General features: G+C 36.4%; 1 protein-coding gene across 1 annotated transcript in view; it reads right to left on the reverse strand.

The window, feature by feature from the left end:
• Positions 1-20,683, reverse strand: part of RGS22 (regulator of G protein signaling 22) — a 170,976-nt gene that overhangs the window by 12,261 nt on the left and 138,032 nt on the right. Inside the window, exon 24 of the mRNA XM_065895144.1 lies at positions 9,173-9,271. Coding sequence (XP_065751216.1) covers positions 9,173-9,271 — 99 coding nt within the window. The remainder of the gene's footprint in view (positions 1-9,172; positions 9,272-20,683) is intronic.

Below are 20,683 nucleotides of genomic sequence, written 5' to 3' on the forward strand. Positions count from 1 at the left end.
AAATACTGAACCATCCTTGTATCAGTGGGATAAATGCCACATGATCATGGTGTAAGATCCTTTTAATGTATTGTTGAATTTGGTTTCCTAATATTTTGTTGAGGATTTTCGCAGCTATGCTCATCAGTAATATTGGCCTGTAATTTTTTCATGTGTGATAACTTTTTCCAGTTTTGGTATCAGGGTGATGCTGGCCTCATAGATTGAGTAGGGAAGCATTCCTTCCTCTGCAATTTTTTGAAATAGTTTGAGAAGGATAGGTGTTAACTGTTCTCTAAATGTTTGATAGATTGAAATGTGAAACCATCTGGTCCTGGAACTTTTTGATTACTGAATCAACTTCTTTACTATTAATTGGCCTGTTCATATTTCCTATTTCTTTCCGATTCGGTCTTGAGAGATTGTACATTTCTAGGAATTTGTCCATTTCATCTGGGTTGTCCGCTTTAATGACATGTAATTGTTTGTAGTAATCTCTTATACTCCTTTGTATTTCTATGGTGCCAATGTAACTTCTCCTTCATTTCTGATCTTATTGATTCGAGCTCTTTCTCATTTTTTCTTGGTAAGTCTTGCTAAAGGTTTATCACTTTTGTTTATCTTTTCAAAAACCAGTATTTGGTTTCATTGATCTTTTATTTACATTTTTTGGTCTCTATCTTATTTATTTCCTCTCTGATCTTTATTATTTCCTTCCTTCTGTGACTTTGGGCTTCATTTATTCTTCTTTATCTAATTCTGTTAGATGGTAGGTTAGGTTGGTTATTTGAGATTTTTCTTCTTTCTTGAGGAAGGCCGATATGGCTATAAACTTCCCTCTTAGAACTACTTTTGCTGCATCCCATATAGTTTTAAAAAATTGAAGTATAGCTGATTTACAATGTTGTGTTAATTTCTGCTGTACAGCAAAGTGATTCAGTTATATATATATTATACATATACACACATACATACAATCTTTTAAATATTGTTTTCCATTATGGCTTGTTACAAGACATTGAACATAGTTCCCTGTGCTATACAGTAGTAGGACCTATTGCTTATCCATTCTATATATACTAGTTTGCATTTGCTAGCCCCAAACTCCCTCTCCATTCCTCCCCCACCCCCAACTTCCTTGGCAACCACAAGTCTGTTCTCTATGTCTGTGAGTCTGTTTCTCTTTTGTAGATAAGTTCATTTGTGTCATATTTTAGATTCCACATATAAGTGATATCATATGGTATTTGTCTTTCTTCTTCTGACTTACTTCACTTAGTATGATAATCTCTAGTTCTACCCATGTTGCTGCAAATAGCATTATTTCATTCTTTTTTATGGCTGAGTAGTATTACATTGTATATATGTACCACATTTTCTTTACTCATCTGTTGATGGACATTTAGGTTGTTTCCAGGGCTTGGCTATTGTAAATAGTACTGCTATGAACATAGAGGTGCATGTATCTTTTTGAATTATTGTCTGCATATATGCCCAGAAGTGGGATTGCTGGATCATATGGCAACTCTATTTTTAGTTTTTTGAGGAAACTCCATACTGTTTTCCATAGTGGTTGTACCAATTTACATTCCCATCAACAGTGTAGGACGCTTCCCTTTTCTCCACACCCTCTCCAGCATTTGTTATTTGTAGATTTTTTTTTAATGATGGCCATTCTGACTGGTGCGAGGTGGTACCTCATTGCAGTTTTGATTTGCATTTCTCTAATAATTAGAGATGTTGAGCATCTTTTCATGTCTGTTGGCCATCTGTATGTCTTCTTTGGAGAAATGTCTATTTAGGTTTTCTGCCCATTTTTCAATTGGGTTGTTTTTTTTGTTGTTGTTGAGTTGTATGAGCTGTTTGTATATTTTAGAAGTTAAGCCCTTGTTGGTTGCATCATTTGTAAATATTTTCTCCCATTCCATAGGTTGTCTTTTCCTTTTGTGTGTGGTTTCCTTTGCCATACAAAAGCTTGTCAGTTTGATTCACTCCAATTTGTTTATTTTTGCTTTTATTTCTATTGTCTTGGGAGACTGACCTAAGAAAACATTGCTATGATTTATGTCAGAGAATGTTTTGCCTATGATATCTTCTAGGAGTTTTATGGTGTCTTACGTTTAAGTCTTTAAGCCATTTTGAGTTTATTTTTGTGTATGGTGTGAGGGTATGTTCTAACTTCATTGGTTCACATGTGACTGTCCAACTTTCCCAACAGCACCTGCTGAAGAGACTGTCTTTTTCCCATTGTATATTCTTGCCTCCTTTGTCAAAGATGAATTGACCATAGGTATGTGGGTTTATTTCTGGGCTCTCTATTCTGTTCCATCGAGCCATATGTCTGTTTTTGTGCCAATACCACGCTGCTTTGATTACTGTGTCTTTGCATCCCATACAGTTTTGAGTGTTGCATTTCCATTTTCATTTATCTGGAGGTATTTTCTAGTGTCCTCTTTGATTTCTTCATTGACCCATTGGTTTTTTTTTTTTTTTTTTTCCAGAATCTTGAGCCCCACCCGAAACCTACTAAAACCCATTGGTTTTTTAGTAGATTGTTGTTTAGTCTCCATGTGTTCATTCTTTTCCCACTTTTCTTTCTTTGATTCCTCATTCCATAACATTTGTTAGAGAAAATGTTTGATATAATTTCTATCCTCTTAAATTTGTTGAGACTTGTTTTGTGGCCTAACATGTGATCTATCCTTGAGAATGTTCCATGTGCACTCAAAAAGAATGTGTATTCTTCTGCTTTAGGATGTAATGTTCTGTAGATATCTAGTAAGTCCAACTGGTCCATTGTGTTATTTAAGACCACTTATGCCATATTGATTTTCTTTCTGGATGATCCGTCCATTGATGTAAGTGGACTACTCCTACTATTTATATTATTGTCAATTTTTCCCTTTAGGTCTGTTAACATTTGCTTTATATATTTAGGTGCTCCTGTATTGGGTGCATATATGTTAATGAGTATACTATTCTCTTCTTGTATTGATTCTTTTATCATTATATAATGCTCTTCTTTTTCTTTTGTTATAGTCTTTATTTTAAAGTTTATTTTGTCTGAGTATTGCTACTGGAAGTTTGTCATTTCCATGAAATTCCTTTTTCCATACCCTCACTTTCAATCTGTGTGTCTTTAGCTCTGATATGAATCTCCTGTAAGCAACATGTAGCTGGATTTTTTTTTAATCCAATCAGCCACCCTATGACTTTTCATTGGAGTATCGAGTCCATTGACATTTAAAGTGATTATTGATAAGTATGTACTTATTTTGTAACTTGTTTTCTGATTGTTTCTGTAGTTCTTTTCATTTCTTCTTCTTTTAGTTTATTCCCTTGTGGTTTGATGATTTTCTTTAGTGGTATGCCTGTGTTCCCTTCTCTCCAATTTCTATGTATCAATTGTGGGGGTTTGATTTGTGGTTTTAATGGGGTTCATATATGTTGATGTAAAACTATATTTGTTTTAAACTGATAATCATTTAAGTTCAAACATATTCTAAAATCTCTACATTTTTTACTCCCCTCCCCCAGGTTTTGTGTTTTTGATTTCATATTTAACATCTTCATGATTATCCCGTTTATTTAGTTATAATTGATTTTACAAGTTTTGTCTTTTAATCTTCATACTAGCTTATTTAGGTGGCTGATCCACAGCCTTTACTATATATTTGACTTTATTAGTGGGATTTTTCCTTTTCTATAAACTCTTCTTGTTGTAGCCTTTTATTTCCTCTTAGAGAAGACCCTTAAACACTCCTTTTAGGGCTAGTTTCATATTAAGAAACTCTTTCAGTTTTTGTTTGTTTGATAAGTTCTTTATCTCTCCTTCAGTTCTGAATGATAAACTTTCCAGGCAGATTATCCCAGGTTGTAGGTGTTTCCCTTTCGGCACTTTAAATATATCATGTCATTCCCTTTTGGCCAGCAAACTTTCTGCAGAAAAATTAGTTGATTGCCTTATGGGGCTGTATGTGGTTTTTCTCTTGCTGCCTTTAAAATTTTCTCCTTATTGTTAACTTTTGCCAATTAATTATGATGTCTTGGTGTGGGTCTCTTTGGGTTCATCTTGTTTAGGACTCTCTGTATTTCCTATATCTGTATATCTATTTCCTTCTTAAGGTTTGGGTAATTTTCAGCCATAATTTCATGAAATACATTTTCAATCCCTTTCTCTCTTCTCATTTTGGGACCCATATAATGCGAATGTTACTACACTTGACGTTGTCTTAGAGGTCCTTTAAACTGTCCTCATTATAAAATTTTGGTGTTCTTTTTATTATTGGGTGATTTTAATTTTTCTCCCTTCCAGGTCACTTATGCATTCTTTTGTATCACACAGTCTCCTGTTAATCACTTCTAGTGTGTTTTTCATTTTAGGTGTTGTATTCCTCAGCTCTAACTGGTCCTTTTTTACATTTTCTAGTCCACTGTTAAAATGTTCACTGTGTTTTCCATTATTTTCACAAGTTCAGTGAACATTCTTATTACTAATGCTATAAATTCTCTATGTGGTAAATTATTTATCTGTTTCATTTTTTTTCAGAGATTTTTCTTGTTCTTTCATTTGAGAAAAATTCCTCAGTCTTCTCATTTTAACTTTTTATATCTCTATGAAATTAGGTGAAACAGTTTACCTATCCTGGTCTTGAAGGGGTGTCCTTTTATGGGAGTGTCCTTATGCAGTCATCATGTGCCCAGTTGTTTGATGGGAGAGCTGGATATGAAGTGAGCACAGGTCACGTCTTCCCCCAGGTTGCTGTGGCAGCTATCACCTTTGTGGACTGAAGCCAGCACCAGGTATAAGCAAGGGCCTCTCCTATACTCAGTGTCCATCACCACCCTATCAGGGGTGGGGGTGGGTCCAAAATTGCTGGAGCAGAAGCACTGAGGATCAGTGCTTGTTGATCAGTGCTTGTTGATCAGTTGCTTTGTTGATTCTGAGCTGGTTCCTTTCCCTCTAAGTGTGCACTCTCCTCCCTCCTGATAATGGCACCTTCATCTTAGAAGGAAATAGCACCAAACAAAGAGGGGCCAGAGCAGGTGCCTGGTGCAGGCTGGGGCATGTGCTGGGATGGCCATGGGAAACTGGCCAGAGCACTGGGTAGCTTCAATCTGCTTCCTCCACCTTGTTTTGTGAGTAAGCAAGCATGAGTGGAGTCTAGGCTTCTTACAGCCCTCCAGTAAGTCCTGCTGGTTTTCAAACCAGCTAAGGGGACTTGTCCTCCTGATGTTGGGTCTCAGAGCTGGGGTTCCCAACATGTACTTTGAACCCCTTACTCCCCAGGGAGGGTCTCTGAGCCCATGATATCGCCCCCTCTTCTGTGTCTCCTTCTAGGGGTGCAGGTCCTGACCTGATTGCTTCCCTTCACTTCCTACCTGACTCTGTAGATCTTTCCTTACAGCCTTGGTTGTAGAACTGTCTTTCTGCAAATCTAGTTTGTTTTCACAAGTAGATGTATTTTTGATGTGTTTGTGGGGGACCTGAGTTCAGCATCCTCCTACTCTGCCATCTTGATCTCCCAATCAAAAGTAATTTTTGATTGGTATGTTTTTATTGCCATTTTATTATTTGTTTTGGGGTTGTTTTGTAGTTCATTTTCTTTCCTTTCTTCTTTTGTTCTCTTCCTTTTTTATTTGATGACTACCTTAATATTATGTTTGTATTCCTTTTTCTCTTTTGAGTGTGTACGTGTTATAGATTTTTGGTTTGTGGTTACCATGAAGTTTATATATAGCAATCTCTCTATACATATGGTTATCTTATGTTGCTGATCTCTTAAGATCAAATGCATTTTAACAACCCTGCATTTTTTTTACTGCTCCCCCCAAATTTGCTAGTTATGACTCCATATTTTATATCATTTTGTTTTTTTGTACCCCTTAACTACATATTGTGGATATAGATGATTTTATGACTTTTATTTTTTAACTTTTCTACTAGCTTTATAAGTGGTTAATACACTACCTTTACTATATATTTGCCTTTAACAATGGTATTTTTCCTTTTGTAATTTTCACATTTCTAGTTGTAGCCTTTTCTTTTCCATGTAGAGGAGTCCCTTTAACATTTCTCGTAAGGTTGGTTTCGTGGTGCTAAACTCTTTTAACTTTTGCTTTTCTGTAAAACTTTTGATATCTCCTTCAAATCTGAATGAAAGCCTTGCTGGGTAGGTTTTAGGTTTTCCCTTTCATCACTTTAAATATATCATGCCATTCCCAATTGGCCAGTAGAGTTTCTGCTGAAAAGTCAGCTGATAGCCTAATGGGAGTTCACTTATATATAACTTGTTGCTTTTTCCTTGAGCTTTTTTTTTTTTTTTTTTTTTTTTTGCGGTACATGGGCCTCTCACTGCTGTGGCCTCTCCCGTTGCAGAGCACAGGCTCCGGACATGCAGGCCCAGCGGCCATGGCCCACGGGCTCAGCCGCTCCGCAGAATGTGGGATCCTCCCGGACCAGGGCACGAACCTGTGTCCCCTACATTGGCAGGCGGACTCCCAACCACTGCACCACAAGGGAAGCCCTCCTTGATGCTTTTAATAGCCTCTTTTTATGTTTAATTTTTGTCATTTTATTTTATTTTAGGTAAGAAGTGGGTTTATTTAGAGAGAAACACATCCACAGACAGAATGTGGGCCATCTCAGAAGGTGAGAGCGGCCTTGGGAGAAACACATTCCACAGAGTGCAAGCCATCTTAGAAGGTGAGAAAGGCCTAATTTCTGCCATTTTAAATAGAACATGTCTTGTTACAGTCCTCTTTGGTTTGATCCTGTTTGGGACTCTGTGCTTCCCAGACCTGGATGTCTGTTTCCTTTCCCAGGTTAGGGAAATTTTCAGCTATTATGTGTTCAAATAAGTTCTCCACCCCTTTCTCTCTCTTTCTTCTCCTTCTGGGACCTCTATAATGTGAATGTTAGTGTGGTTGATGTTGTCCCAGAAGTTTCTTAAACTGTCCTCATTAAAACATTATTTTCTTTTTTCTGTTCCACTTCAGTGATTTCCACTATTCTTTCAGTTCGCTGATCTGTTCCTCTGTATCATTTTGTTGATTTCTTCTAGAGTATTTTTAATTTCAATTATTGCATTTTTCAGCTCTGTTTGGTTCATCTTTATATTTTCTAACTTTGTTAAAAACTTCTAACTGTTCATCCATTCTTCTCCCAAGTTCTTTGAGCATCTTCATGATCATTATCTTAAACTCTTTATTGAGTAGATTGCTTATCTCCACTTAGTTCTTCTTCTGGAGTTTTATCTTATTCCTCTGTTTGGAACATATTTCTTTGTCACCTCATTTTGACTATTCACTGTTTCATTTCTATGCATTTTGTAGGTTGGTTATGTTTCCTGATATTAGAGAAGTGGTCTTATGTAGGAAACATACCATGGGGTCAGAAGTGCACTCCTGTCTGGTCACCAGACCTATATGATTTAGGGATGCTCTCTCTGTGGACTACCTGGGTCCTTCTGCTGTGGCAGGCTGACTGCTACAGGTGTGCTGGTAGGCGTGGCTGGCCCTGTCTGGTTGGTTGCCAGGACCTGCCTTGTGTAGGGGCCGTCAGCCACTGGTAGGGGGGCTAGGTCCTGGCACAGCTGGCTGCAAGGTCAGGGAAGTCCTGGTCTTGGTCTACCGGTTGGCAGTACTGGGTCATGAGACTGGTTTTGGAGCTAATGTAGGCTTGCTGATTGGTGGGGCTATGTTCCAGGGCATCCCAGGATGGTGCTGGTCTATGAGTTGGTGGGTTAGGTCTTACAGCTGGCTGTGGGGCTGCTGTGGTCTTGGGGCTGTCTAGGTCCTTGATGTAAAGTTTTAAACTCCCTGGCCCTAGGTTGGTGGGGCAGGGATGTGAGTGTTTTGGTGTACTATTTCTCAGTGAATCAATGTTGAAAAAGTTTTATAGATTTCTTGACAGCTATTCAGTCACATTTATACATTCAATTTGACTATGAATTTAGGTGCTTAGGAAAGATCCAAGTTTTTCTTTGGGGGGGGTAGTTATGCTTTTGGATCAATTACCATTCTTCAGTGTGCAAAATCTACCTGAAACAGATGCATATACAGAGCAGCCACACTTGCAAAATCATAGTGTATTATTATTTTACCAATTACTAGAGTAATTCAACATGTGTACCTTAATAGCAATAAGAATAAGAATAATTTATATTTATAAAATGCTTTTTGTTTCCCAAAGCTTTTTCGTTTCTTACAAAAGTCTTGAGATATATGACCACCACCACCACCACCACCACCACCATCATCATCATCATCATCATCATTCCTTTCTCTCTCTCTCTTTAACAGATAAGGAAACAGGCTCAAAGGAGAAGTGATTTTTTTTAAGGCTTCAAAGTAATACTGACTTGTAAGTGACAGAATAAAAATTAGAAGCCTAGTATCTCTAATTCCACATCTCCTCCCTTTATTTTTACACAGTGTTTCTGAAACTTAATGCTAGTCATTTGCTAATAAATGTACTTCCAAATGGCATTATTAGGTATCACGCACTCTTAGACATGTCTTTTTCAATATACGGTTCCACAAAATTGGGCATTTCTCTTCTCTTAATAATATCTTTGTAGTCTATTGGTTATCTTAGCTGGGTAGCTGAACACATTTGACATTCTCAAGTATCAAAAAGATTGTTTCTTAAGCTAGTATTATCATATGATACAAACAATTTCAATACCAGTCTTTAAAAATGGACATAAATTAAACTTATGAAATTTCTGGGACATGATATTAATGTATGTTATAAATGTAAATATAAACATAAAAACTCTACATGTATTAGTTGATGATGATGTATTAGTCAATTTTATGACTTCAAAGATTTAAAAAACTGAAACTAGCATCTGACATTCTTTCTTTTCTTGACCCAAGAAGATACCAACCTATATATATTCTTATTCTATATCATTATCTCTTTTCCAATAATATAGTTATTTCAACTTCTGCCACTAAAATCTTCTTCATATGTATCAAGAAATCATTTCCCCTGAGTATGTTGTCCATGATCAGCTGAAATTTTAATGTTCTCTGAAGGCTCAAGGAAATTCTTTTCCAGTCTCTCTTAGTGATACAATTTTAGCCTCATTTTCAAACAAACACAACTTTACTACTACAAAATGACTCAGTTATTGCATTCTGCTATCCAATGCTCTACAGAAGAAGTGATATCTTTCCTGCTTACCTGTTGGCTGTATGCTTGCAGGCCTAAACCTGGGTCACTGATTAAAGCAGCTGTTTTGATAGCAGATCCTGAAGTACTTGGATATTGTTTGATTCCATCCTGTAATTATATTAAATTATTCCAAAAAATGGGTAACACTATATTAACATAAACTTACAGTTCAGAAGTCATAACATCATATGAAAAAATATTTTGTGGTAAGCACCGCACCACAAGGTTTCATCAAGTCAATGTCATGAATGACATATTCTACTGTTATGATCTTTCTTTCATACTAATATAAAAATATTAAAAAATAAATGAGAGAAATTATAAAGTAGAATGTAATAATCATCTCCAAATTCTAGCTTCCAAGAAAAACCACTACATTTTCATGAACATCCATCCAAACTTCTCAGTAGACAAATGCTTAGATATAATCTATAACTTGAATATTGATATTTTATTACCTAAATTTCATATAAATGGAATCACAGTATACAAGCTCTTTTAAAATCTGCTTTTTCATGAAAAATATCATGAAAACATTTCTCTGTGAATAAATAAAGAACAGGAATATAAGGGCAGGGTCTTTGTATCATTCACCAAGTATGCCTACTGCAGAACACAGAGTATATACTGAAATATTTGTTGGATGATGGAATGCATAAATTACATCATCATTTTCACTGGATGAATGGTCTTTTTTAAAACTTTAATTTTATTTTTGGCTGTGTTGGGTCTTCATTGCTGCACACGGGCTTTCTCTAGTTGCAGCAAGCGGGGGTTACTCTTCCTTGCTGTGTGCGGGCTTCTCATTGCAGTGGCTTCTCTTGTTGCGGAGCACAGGCTCTAGGCATGCGAGCTTCAGTAGTTGTGGCACGTGGGCTCAGTAGTTGTGGCACATGGGCTTAGTTGCTCCGTGGCATGTGGGACCTTCCCGGACCAGGGCTTGAACCCGTGTTCCCTGCAGGCAGATCCTTAAGCACTGTGCCACCAGAGAAGCCCTGAATGGTCTCATACACTCAAATATTTGTTGAATGATTAAAGAATAAACTACATTATCAGTTCAACAGGTGAATAATATTCTAGTAAAGGAATGTACCATAGATGATTTAACCAATACCTGCTATTAGAAATTTAAGTCATTTAAAATTTTTACTATTATAAACAATGCTGTATACAAACATCTTTCTGCACTTTTAAAATTCTCTCCTTTAGAATAAATGTCTAGAAGTCTATCTGCCGGATTAAAAAGAACGAACATTTTAAATAAAAGTTGTCAAATTGCCCTTCAGAAACAAAGCACCATTTTACACTTTCTCCAATAATGCATGAATTTGCAGGCCTCTTCCTCATACCCTCAACCAACACTGGATATTTTCTTCTTTGCCAGTCTACATGTCTTTGGTTACTACTGAGGTTGAACCCCTTTTAATGCCTTTTTTTTCTTTTTGCGGTACGCAGGCCTCTCTCTGTTGTGGCCTCTCCCGTTGCGGAGCACAGGCTCCAGACGCGCAGGTTCAGTGGCCATGGCTCACGGGCCTAGCCGCTCCACGGCATGTGGGATCTTCCCGGACCGGGGCACGAACCCGTGTCCCCTGCATCGGCAGGCGGACTCTCAACCACTGCGCCACCAAGGAAGCCCCCTTTTAATGCTTTTAATCATTTGTATTTCTTTTGAGAATTGCCTGTTGATGCCCTTTGCCCTATTTTTTTGTTAAGAGTATTTATGATTTATTTTTATAACATATCATACATTTTGTTTTCCCAATTTGTATTTTAACCTTGTTTTTTGCCATTTAAAATTTAAAAAATTTTACTGATCCTTTGTTAATGAATTTGCCACTGTTCATTTTAAGTATCTGATATTAAACTACATGAAAGTTTTCCATGAGATTGATTCTCCTGTCATAACTTTCTTCAGATTACCTAGTTTCATTTGATTCCTTTATAAGAATGAGAGATGAAGGATATAATTGATATTAGTATTTTTATTATAAAGAAGGCCAATTACTGCTATAATATTAAAAAGATAATAACATTTACTTTATGACATGTATTATTCTTCACATACTATATTTAATTCTACCCTGTGATGTAATTTCTATTTCCATTTTCCTGAAAAAAAAAAATGAGGTTTTTGGAAGTGAACTGGTTTCCCTGAGATATTAGAACTGATCGATGATAAGGCTAGGATTCAAAACCAGGCAGTCTGACTCTAGAAATTGCACTCCTAACCACTATTCTATGTTATCTCAGATCAAATGATACCTTACAATTGTACAGTGGAATACCTTACATGTTCTTCTATTCATATTTCAATGAATCCCTCTCAAATCATATGAGATTAATATCATCACCACTAGCTGATAGATGAATTTGAGGTTAAGAGGGTTATGAGTCATGCCCATGGTTACCTAGGGAAATCCAATATTTTTCATAGTAAGTGATTTTTTTCAGAGGATACATTTTCGCGTTACAAAAAAAATTATGAGTTTCCCATATTCACTTTTTCCAACATTTCCTCATACGTCTTCATTGACAATAAAATCCTGGAACAAATGTCGACTCTACTGGTCTTCCTTAGCTTACACTTTCTGTGTTAAAATAAATGCATGTGCAAAATTTGTAGTTACTAATAAGTGATGGCAATATGTTTATTGTGTAAAATAAGAATATTCAGAAGTAGAATTCCTATGTTTTCTTTAGGATTATTCACCCTACAAAACGAATGTCAACATTTGTACCTAACCCTGTTAGCAGTTACCAGTTGACAGATATGGACAGATCAGAAGATCACTTAAGGACATTTGCATTTCCATAACTGAAGTATAATATGGACGATATAAAGATACATCCTGAATTTTCTGAAAAAGCAGCAATTTCAGATTTTCTCTACCCTCATCACACTGTATATTTCAACTTTTGTTTCAGACAATATGTTTATCATATATCTAAGCAAACTGAAAATACTTGCGATGACATTTAGAGAGCTGTGAAGTTCTTCCTAAGTGTTTAGGATACAGTAAGAGATCTTTATATCTCTTTATATCCTTTATATAGATCTTTATATCCTCCTTACTTCTATATCCTTTATTCAATAAGTATATATTTAGAATCATTTGTTAAAATCCTACTATTTAAGACTAACTCAAATTTACCTTTTCTTTGAGATCCTTTACCTTTCCCCCACAAATAATTAATTCCTCATTTTCTGGGATTTCAGTTTTTGTTTATATTCTTTTAAGTGTATGTGTGTATCTATCTATCCTTACACTATATGTAAATTATATTCATATCCCTAGCATATGTAGTAGGGATCAATATGAATAGATGATCAATAAAACTCTATGTAGTACATGATCAGTAAAAGTCTGGTGAAAGAAGCAGGAAAAGGATTAGGAGGGGAAGCTCTTTTGAGAGACTATTTAGGCCACATTAGTAGAAAATGCAGCAGACTCACGTGAGACTCATCTGATTGGTGGAGTTATTCATGTGCCACAGGTGGAATCAGAAAAGAGCTCCAAGCATACATGTTAGACAACATTCTATTTTTTTCTCCCTACATCAACCCTTCAAATATATTTCCTTCCTGAGCCTACCAACTTAGGATCACATTCAAGCAGCTCAGTCAGACATGGACTTGCCTCAAGGGACTGGAGAAGGTAAATGAGAGGATTTTTATTTAGTGAACTCTGTTTTTTGTCAGATTACATAGATTGGGCCAGATGCATAGTTGGTTTGAGGGGGAAATCAGCTTTTGTATTATTTGATCTATCATTTATCACCTAAACCACTGGAAGGGAAATAACTGCAGAAATTGTTAAAATAAATAATCCAAAAATAATTATATTTAAGTTTAGTAACATTTCATTTCCATACATGGGATATATATGTGTATATATTTGCTCCATGGTTAAAGAACTCACAATACATCTACAAAAATATGTGAAGCCACACTGAAGAACTGATTCAGTAGAAGCAAGATTTTGCAGACACCTCTTCCTATTTTCTCACTCTTATGTCTTCCCTGATTCTCATTCCCTGAGGGTAGTGGAAATACCCTCAACCTCCAGATGATAGAATACATCAACCAAAGATAAGCTTCTGAAAATATGATAATGTTTTGTAGCATCATTCACATAAAAATGTTATTATATACTAAATACTTACAAAAACATTTATAACACTCACATAAGATATGAATAACAACAATTACCACCAAAGCTTAAGAAATGCAATATCACCAGTACCTCTGCTCCCCTTTGTGTCACTCTCCAATCCCATCATCTATCTCCACCCAACCCATGAAGGTACCCGCTATACTGAATTTTTACGTTTATCATTCCTTTTTCTTATTTATAGTTTCCCACATTTGTACTGATTAGTTTTATATGAATTTTAACTTTATATAAGCAGAATTGACTGGTTCTATTCATTTGCAAATTTTCCACTCAACATTATACTCCTGCTATACATCTATGTTTATTATTGTGGTTAGTTTATTTGTTTTCCATCACAGCACAGTATCCTACTACATGAATTTGTTTTTCCAGTCTCCTGTTAACAGACATTTGAATAGCTTCTGATTTTTTGCTATAGAATGCCATGGGTGCTATAAACCATGTGCATGTCTCCTGATATTTGTGTCCATAAATTATTCAAGGAGATTTGATAAGTTGAAGGCTAAGTGCATCTTTTAATTTACTGGATAAAGTCAAATTGTTTTCTAAAGTGACTATCAATGTACACTCCCATCCATAGTGTATAAGAGTTCTGATTGCTCCCTATTATTGGTGGTTGAGGAAAATAGAAGACATTTCAAAATGAGCAGAAAATGGCAGGTGATATGCATATAAAACCATTACAAGAATAAAACAGAAAATGAGAACTCCAATATTTTAGCTGATGACACTACTGTCCAAGAAATCTAATCATGAATCAGAGGAAAACTCTAACATAGGAGTCCAAAGTGGATAAAATATCCCTACACAAACATTTTCATATATGAAATACTCCAAATCATAAATGCAGAAACTCAGGAACACCAAATAGCCAAAGCAATCTTTTTTTTTTACTTTATTTATTTTAAATATATTTATTCTTTTTGGCTGAGTTGGGTCTTTGTTGCTGCACGCAAGCTTTCTCTAACTGCAGTGAGCGGTGGCTACTCTTTGTTGCGGTGCATGGGTTTCTCATTGCAGTGGCTTCTCTTGTTCCGGAGCACAGGCTCTAGGCGTGTGGGCTTTCAGTAGTTGTGGCTCGTGGGCTTCAGTAGTTGTGGCTTGTGGGCTGTAGAGTGCAGGCTCAGTAGTTGTGGCACACAGGCTTAGCTGCTCCGCAGCATGTGGGATCTTCCTGGACCAGAGCTCAAACCCGTGTCCCCTGCATTGGCAGGCGGATTCTTAACCACTGCACTACCAGGGAGGTCCCCAAAGCAATCTTGAGAAAGAAAAATGGAGCTGGAGGAGCCAGGCTCCCTGACTTCAGGCTATACTACAAAGCTGCAGTAATCAAGACAGTATGGTACTGGCACAAAAACAGAAATACAGATCAATGGAACAGGATAGAAAGCCCAGAGATAAACCCACGCACATATGGTCACCTTATCTTTGATAAAGGAGGCAAGAATATACAATGGAGAAAAGACAGCCTCTTCAATAAGTGGTGCTGGGAAAAGTGGACAGCTACATGTAAAAGAATGAAATTAGAACACTCCCTAACACAATACACAAAAATAAACTCAAAATGGATTGAAGACCTAAATGTAAGGCCAGACACTATCAAACTCTTAGAGGAAAACATAGGCAGGACACTCTGTGACATAAATCACAGCAAAATCCTTTTTGAGCCACCTCTTAGAGAAATGGAAATAAAAACAAACATAAACAAATGGGACCTAATGAAACTTAAATGCTTTTGCACAGCAAAGGAAAGCATAAACAGAATGAAAAGACAACCCTCAGAATGGGAGAAAATATTTGCAAATGAAGCAACTGACAAAGGATTAATCTCCAAAATTTACAAGCAGCTCATGCAGCTCAATATCAAAAAAACCAAACAACCCAATCCATAAATGGGCAGAAGACCCAAACAGACATTTCTCCAAAGAAGATAATACAGATTGCCAACAAACACATGAAAGGATGTTCAATATCACTAATCATTAGAGAAATGCAAATCAAAACTACAATGAGGTATCACCTCACACCAGTCAGAATGGCCATCATCAAAAAATCTACAAACAATAAATGCTGGAGAGGGTGTGGAGAAAAGGGAACCCTCTTGCACTGTTGGTGGGAATGTAAATTGATACAACCACTATGGAGAACAATATCGAGGTTCCTTAAAAAACTACAAATATAACTACCATACAATCCAGCAATCCCAGTACTGGGCATATACCCTGAGAAAACCATAATTCAAAAAGAGTCATGTTCCACAGTGTTCACTGCAGCTCTATTTACAATAGCCAGGAAATGGAAGCAACCTAAGTGTCCATCGACAGATGAATGGGTAAAGAAGATGTGGCACATATATACAATGGAATATTAGCCATTAAAAAGAAATGAAATTGAGTTATTTGTAGTGAGGTGGATGGACCTAGAGTCTGTCATACAGAGTGAAGTAAGTCAGAAAGAGAAAAACAAATAACACATGCTAACACATATATATGGAATCTAATAAAAACAAAAAAGGGTTCTGAAGGACCTAGGGGCAGGACAGGAATAAAGATGCAGAAGTAGAGAATGGACTTGAGGACACTGGGAGGGGAAAGGGTAAGCTGGGGTGAAGTAAGAGAGTGGCATTGACATATAAACACTACCAAATGTAAAAGAGATAGCTAGTGGGAAGCAGCCACATAGCACAGGGAGATCAGCTCTGTGTTTTGTGACCACCTAGAGGGGTGGGATAGGGAGGGTGGGAGGGAGATGCAAGAGGGAGGAGATATGGGGATATATGTTTATGTATAGCTGTTTCATTTTGTTATAAAGCAGAAACTAACACACCACTGTAAAGCAATTATACGCCAATAAAGATGTTAAAAAAAAAGAAACTCAGAACAGAAACAGATAAAAAAATTTTAAAAGCCAGTGTAAAATGACAGTTTACTGAACTTAAAAAGACTGAAAAAAATAAAAATCTCTCAGAAATGAAGCTATAAGGTATCCAAGGGTTCATGAATATCGATCATAAAGAAAGTGTATATATACACATATATACACACACATATATAATATGAATATAAATTCCCCTCTTCCAAAGTTGGCAAAAGATATAAACATACAGACTCAAGAACTTGAGTAATGTTCAAACAGAATCAACCCAAAGAAATCTACACAAGACACATCATAATCAAAATTCTGAAAACTAAAGACAAAGAAAAGAATTTTGAAAGCAGTAAGTGAGAAACAGTACCTTACTTACAGGGAAAAAAGAAAGAAGAAAATAATAAATCTTGGAACATCAAAAAGGAAGAAAAATAGCAAGAGCAAAAGTAAGGGTAAATACAGTAGACTTTTCACCTTGAGTTTCCTGATTTATGTTTGATGGTTGAAGCAAAAATTATACAATTGTCTGATGTGGTTCTCAATATATGTTGAGAAATAGTTAGGATAATTATAAACAGGTGAGGGGAAAGAGACTTAAAGGGAGGTAGTTTCTAGACTCAATCTGGTAAAATGTCAACACCAATAGACTGCGATAAGTTACGCATGTATAATGTGATATCTAAAGCAACCACTGAAACATCCAAACAGAGATACAGCAAAATGAAATTCTAAGAAATGTTCAAGTAAATCCACAGGAATGCGAGACAAAGGAAATAGAACAAAAGAAACAGGGAACAAATAAAACAAAAAATAAAATGGCAGAGTTAAGAACTAACATATCAATAATGACATTAAAGATACACAGACTAAATACACCAATTAAAAAACAGAAATTCGTAGACTAAAACCAAACACCACCACGACACAACTATATGCTATTTACAGGAAACTTAATTAAAATATAATGATATAGGCAGTAAAGGAATGGAAAAATATACCATGTGAAAATCAAGATAGCAAGATGGTTCTGTAGCTTTGCAGAAGTTTGGCAGTTCCTCAAAAGGAGCCAACAATTCAACTTCTAGGTCCCAAGAAAAATAAAAACATGTCTATACATAAGGTTGTACAGAATGTTCATAGCAGCATTATTAATAATAGCCAAAAAGTACATTAACTGATGAATGGATAAGCAAACTGTAGTACAGCCATATAGTACAATATTAGTCGGCTGTAAGAAGAATAAAGTAGTGAAACATGCTACATAATGGATGAACCTTGAAAATATCATGCTAAGTGAAAGAAGCCAGCCATAAAAGGCCACATGCTGTATGATTTAATTTACATGAAATGTCCAGATATAGAAAGTAGATTAGTGGCTTCCAGAGGCTGAGAGGGAAGGAGTAAAGGGGAGTGACTGCTAATGGGTACAGTTTCTTTTGGAGGTGATGAAAATGTTCTAAAATTAAGTAGTAGTGATGGTTGCACAACTCCGTAAATATACTAAAACCACAAAATTGTATATTTTAACAGTGTGAATTTTATGGTATGTGAATTAAATTTCAGTAAAGCTATTATTAAATAAAAGCACGCAAATAAAAGAAGAAGGAGGAGGAGAAGAAGAAGGCAAGAGTGACTACATTAGCATTTTATTGTAATAGCTCAAAATAGAAACCAACTCAAATGTCCTCTAATGAGTGAATGGTTAAAATGTGGTACAATGTACCACAGAGCACTACTCAGCAGTTAAAGAGGACGAACTACGGATATACACAACAACATGGGTGGATCTCAAGGGTATTTATGTAGAGTGAAAACTGCCAGTCTCAAAGAGTCACATATTGTATGATTCTATTTATATAACATTCTCAAAACGACAAAATTTTATAAATGGGGAACAGATCCATGGCTAACAGACATTATAATGGGTAATTGGATGGATATGACTTATAGTCACGAGGGTTATCTTTGTGGTGCATCTTGAATATCGTGTTGGTTACTTGAATCTACACATGTGACAAAATGGCATAGAACTATACACACACCTTGTATCAATATCAATTTCCTGATTTTACTATTGTATATAGTTAATGTTAGGTGTAGCCACTGGGGGAAACTGGGTGATGGGTACATGGGACTTCTCTACTATCTTTGCAACTTCCTGTGAATGTTAATTATTTCAAAATAAAAATTTTTCTAAAAAATAATTTGGAATTTTAAATTTAAAAATATTATAGCAATAGCATTATTTTGAACATGAAATACTTTGGTATAAATTTCACAAAATATACTCAAGACCTGTCATTGAAAATGACAAATCATCGATGAGAGAAATGAAAGAATAACTAAACAGAGATAAACTGTGTTCATGGAGCAGAAGACACAGTATTGTTATGACATCAATTCTCAAACTGACCTATATGTTCATTACAATCCTGATCAAAATATCTGAATAGTTAACATATGAAAAGTTGTTCCACCTTACTAATAATTAGGTGAACGTAAATAAAGGCATCAGCATGATGACATACTACTTGTCATCAACAGACTGACAAAAATTTCAAAGTCTGAACAAACCAAATGGGGAGAAGTAGGAATATAGATTGACACACGCTCATACTCTCTTACTCAGCCATTCCAAAAACATTTTTATACATGTGAATATGAAGACGTTTACAGGAATGTTGTCTGCAGTGCTGTTTGTAATGGTAAAAATTGAAAAAACTCCAACTATAAAGAAATAGTTAGGGACTTCCCTGGTGGTGCCGTGGTTAAGAATCCGCCTGCCAATGCCGGGGACACGGGTTCGATCCCTGGTCCGGTAAGATCCCACATGCCGCGGAGCAACTAAATCTGTGCGCCACAACTACTGAGCCAGCGCTCTAGAGCCCGCGAGCCACAACTACTGAAGCCCTCACACCTAGATCCCGTGCTAGGCAACAAGAGAAGCCACTGCAATGAGAAACCCACGCACCGCAACGAAGAGCAGCCCCCACTCACCACTACTAGAGAAAGGCCGTGTGCAGCAATGAAGATCCAACGCAGCCAAAACTTAAAAAAAAAAAAAGTTAAATAAAAATAGTATATTTATTCATATGATGGAAATGCAGCAATTAAACTGAATAAATGAGATCTAAGTAGAGCAGTGTGGGTAGAATTAAAAGACAAAATTGAATTTTAAATGCAAGATGTAGAAAGCACAATATGTGCTATGGAATGAATTGTGTCTCCTCAAATTCATATGTTGATGCCCTAACTTCCACTGTGTCTGTATCATGAGATAGGGTCTTTAAGAGGTACCTAAGGTTAAATGAGGTCATAAGGGTAGGGTCCTAATCCAAAGAAATTGTGGCTTTATAAGAAGAGGAAGAGAGAGAGAACTCTTTTTCTCCCCAACTTGTGAGGACACAACAAGAAGGTGGCCATTTTCAAGCCAGGAGGAGAGGTCTCACCAAGAATCGTATTAGCTGGCACCTTGATCTGGGACTTCTAGTCTCCAGAACTATGAGGAAATTAATTTCTGTTGTTTAAGCCATCCAGTCTCCGATATTTTGCTATGGTAGCCTGAGAAGACTAATAAAATATGGTACCATTACGTAAGTTAAAATACACACAAAACAGTCCTCTGGATTGTTTATGACTCCATACACCATATAAAACACTATCTTAAAGAGGAGCTGGGAGAACATACCGCAAACTTAATGGTTGCTCTTGGAGATGGGGAGGGTAATAGAACTCAGGGCTGGAGTTAAGAGAGTTTACTGTTCTGCAGTATTTCACTTCTTAAGGAAAAAATGAAAAGCAAATGAGGAAAATGTTAACAGTGTTTATTTTGACCTGCGCAAATATGGGTGTTATAATTATATTACTTTTATATCTTTAGATTTTTTTTTTTGAGGTACGCGGGCCTCTCTCACTGTTGTGGCCTCTTCAGTTGCGGAGCACAGGCTCCGGATGCGCAGGCTCAGCGGCCATGGCTCACGGGCCCAGCCGCTCCGCGGCACGTAGGATCCTCCCGGACCGCGGCACGAACCCGTGTCCCCTGCATCGGCAGGCGGACTCTCAACCACTGTGCCACCAGGGAAGCCCCTAGATTATCTTTTAAATTTCTTTTAAAAAACACAATAGGGATAAACTTACAAATAAGATGAAATATATTACTTGTTATTCCTTTTCAAGTCAAGGAAAATAGGTAAATATAAAGATAGAGGAACTGATAAATGAATGGTCAGACTAAAAGACAAATAGGCAGGCTGGACAGTTTATGACTTACATTTGTAAATTTCAAAGTCATATATCATTCTCTAATTTTAATATTGAAAATGCTGCCCCCAGTACATAATATTTTTTCATTCATTCCCATATTTATTTAGTAAACAATAATTTATAATTAAGCATGTGCTGGATAGTGGTAGAACTGTTTAATAAGACAGATGGTATCTTTGAGGATCTCAGTCCAGTGAGAAAGAAAGACAAATGC

The sequence above is a fragment of the Phocoena phocoena genome, chromosome 17, assembly GCF_963924675.1.
Source record: "Phocoena phocoena chromosome 17, mPhoPho1.1, whole genome shotgun sequence".
Taxonomy (NCBI): Eukaryota; Metazoa; Chordata; class Mammalia; order Artiodactyla; family Phocoenidae; genus Phocoena; species Phocoena phocoena.